The sequence below is a fragment of the Atta colombica genome, unplaced genomic scaffold (genome assembly GCF_001594045.1).
Source record: "Atta colombica isolate Treedump-2 unplaced genomic scaffold, Acol1.0 scaffold203, whole genome shotgun sequence".
Lineage (NCBI taxonomy): Eukaryota > Metazoa > Arthropoda > Insecta > Hymenoptera > Formicidae > Atta > Atta colombica.
The window spans coordinates 300,966-303,607 of NW_017259298.1; the positions used below are offsets into that span (position 1 = coordinate 300,966).

Genomic DNA, 2,642 nt, shown 5'->3' on the forward strand with positions numbered 1-2,642 from the left:
ATCCTTATATTATTTTATTTGTTCATGTTTATCTATTTGTTTCTTAAACATAGTCTAAGAATAAAAATTGTGAAAATATACTCATTATATTTAATATTAATATTAATATTAATATTTAAAATAAATACAACACATATAGGCTATAGATCTGATTCATGCTGACACGTTCATGAGCATCATTTGTCTTTGTTCAACATTTGACAAACAACAAGGATGAAACAATTTTTAAGCATTGTGAGCGTGAATAGGATCGCGGCCATAGTAGATTCTACTGATATCTATTAATTGTAACTATAATTAAATTTAAACTTTAAAGAGTATGTACTCATATTTTAAATACCTAAATATTGTTCTTCTCTAAATATCATTCTGTAATAAAAAATTTGATAAAATCAAATCTTACCCGCCGCCAATGAGTCCTCCTGGCCCAAGATAACCTCCATATCCTGGAATCAGGTTGCTGCCACGATATGATGTACTAGGATAAATGGATCCAATGATTCCCGTATCATATGGATATCCTCCGGGATATCTTCCAGGATATCCCCCGGGATATCCTCCAATTGATCCAGGATATCCACCTTTAGTTATATGAAACGCTAGCACAAATATTTTTTTATATGAATAATAAATTACGATATTTTATATGAATGAATAATAACTGAAATCAAGACTCAATTTCTAAAAAAATTATAGTTTTTTATGAAGATTAATTTTACAGATATATTTAAAATTTAAAAGATTGTGATTAAAAAAAAATTTTTTTTTGAAATTTTTGTTCTTCTTTGAGATCAGAATCATGTAAGAAAAAATAGAAATAATAAATTAAAAAAAAAAACAAAATACTCGCAAATATAAATTTTTAATACATTCGGTCAGTATTTAACTTTGTGTAAAAACGTGTAAAATTAAAGTTTTCCGAAATGAGACGGTTTAAAATTTGTGTAGACTTCCCACGAGTACATCATTCTTCCTCGGTAATCGATAGAGTTTACAAAATTAATGATACAATTATGTACATCATGCGTATTTGTTAGAATTTAATTACGAATTGCGGAAATTCAAACACGTGCAGATTACGGGAAAAAAACAAACGTGATAAAGGTATAATAATCGATCGCAATTCCGCACGATGTAAGGATAGTAGTGCGATGAGTAATCAGCATATTAAGTAAGTGTGTCACTGCCATTCTCACGCTCTCGACTTTGAAAGTCGGGTGCTTCCCATTACAAAAACGGAAAAAACATCGCAGATTGTAATAAGATGCTAATATGACGAGCCACCCGAAGGACTTCCTCCTCGGGAAGAAATAGAAGTGATTCACTTCAAAGAAAATACTTCAGTATGCGTACTTCCGCATTTTCTGCAACTTTCAAAAGAATCTCATGCAACAAACTATGTTTCAAAAATTACAGAATAATTAATGTAATCATGGAATAATGTCCATGTACAATAAACCCTATTATGTTATGCAACGAAGGTGCCATTAAATTGTCACATCAAAAAAGTTTGATCGTATAGTCATGCGCTAGCGATCTCCTTGAATTATTCCGCGCGTTTAATCGTTGTAAGCAGAACTGTTCCAACTTTTTTATCCGTAAATAAAAATAAGTCCATAGATCATGAATAATGATAAATAAATTATAAGTATCATAATAAATGTCAATCATGCATAAGATCATCATAAATTATATATATGCGTAAATGTTGATAAAATATATATGTAAGTATGAATAAGGTATTGCTATTTTCTTACTTCGATCACTCGCAGATTCAACCAAATCTCCTTGATTCCGTGTATTATCCGGATATACATTTTGTGCACTGCTTACCGGCGATAATTTTGTGAGTAATTTTAATTCATCCGTGGATTCATCCGCGCTGCGGCATATTGCAATTAGACTGAAAGTCGATATCTGAAAACATATATAGTAATTACTTTAATTGCAGTATTTGGTAATGCAAAAACAATTGTATATATAATTAAATGACATGATTAAAGCACTGCTGTTCACCGTTGTTTAATTTGCGCTTCAATTTGCGGTTTAATTCGTATAGCCGTAGTTTGTTACAGTCATGTTGTCACTATGTGATGTGTATACGCAGATCGCAAAGTGTTAATATAACATTAAATATAATATACTAATAATTTAAAATGTATTATATGTATTCGCCTGTTATGAATGTTTTTTTATCTATATATTATATTATTATATCTCACATGGAGTACTGGTATATTTAATGTTGAAAATTAAAAGAATTATAAAATTCATACTAATAAAAAATTACTTGACATTAAACTGAATTAAGCGGTTTAATGTCAAATTTCATAGTTTAATTTACCATTACTCAGTGTACTCTTAAATGTAGAAGATTTATGCATAGATTTTTTTACATGACATTCTCTCTGTATTGTAGTATGGATGCTTGATGATTAACAATAACAAAGTGATACTTAATCCTGCGAAAATGCATTCTTATCTGTCTTATTAATATCGTTGGATCTTTTAAGGAACTTCTATCTCGCGTTGCGAAAATTTATAACAGATTTTGCGATAATTGATACGTCTATTTTGTTTGTAATTTCTATTGTCGATAGTAAAAATATTTTCATAAGTAATCATATATATATATATATATA

The 2,642-nt window shown here is 29.2% G+C and overlaps 1 protein-coding gene across 1 annotated transcript in view; it reads right to left on the minus strand.

Moving 5' to 3' along the window:
• LOC108687276 (ankyrin repeat domain-containing protein 13C-like) overlaps positions 1-2,642 on the minus strand; it is a 16,235-nt gene that overhangs the window by 583 nt on the left and 13,010 nt on the right. The window contains exons 9-10 of the mRNA XM_018192969.1: positions 1,758-1,882; positions 404-599 (exon numbers count right to left, since the gene is read on the minus strand). Of these exons, the coding sequence (XP_018048458.1) occupies positions 404-599; positions 1,758-1,882 (321 nt within the window). The remainder of the gene's footprint in view (positions 1-403; positions 600-1,757; positions 1,883-2,642) is intronic.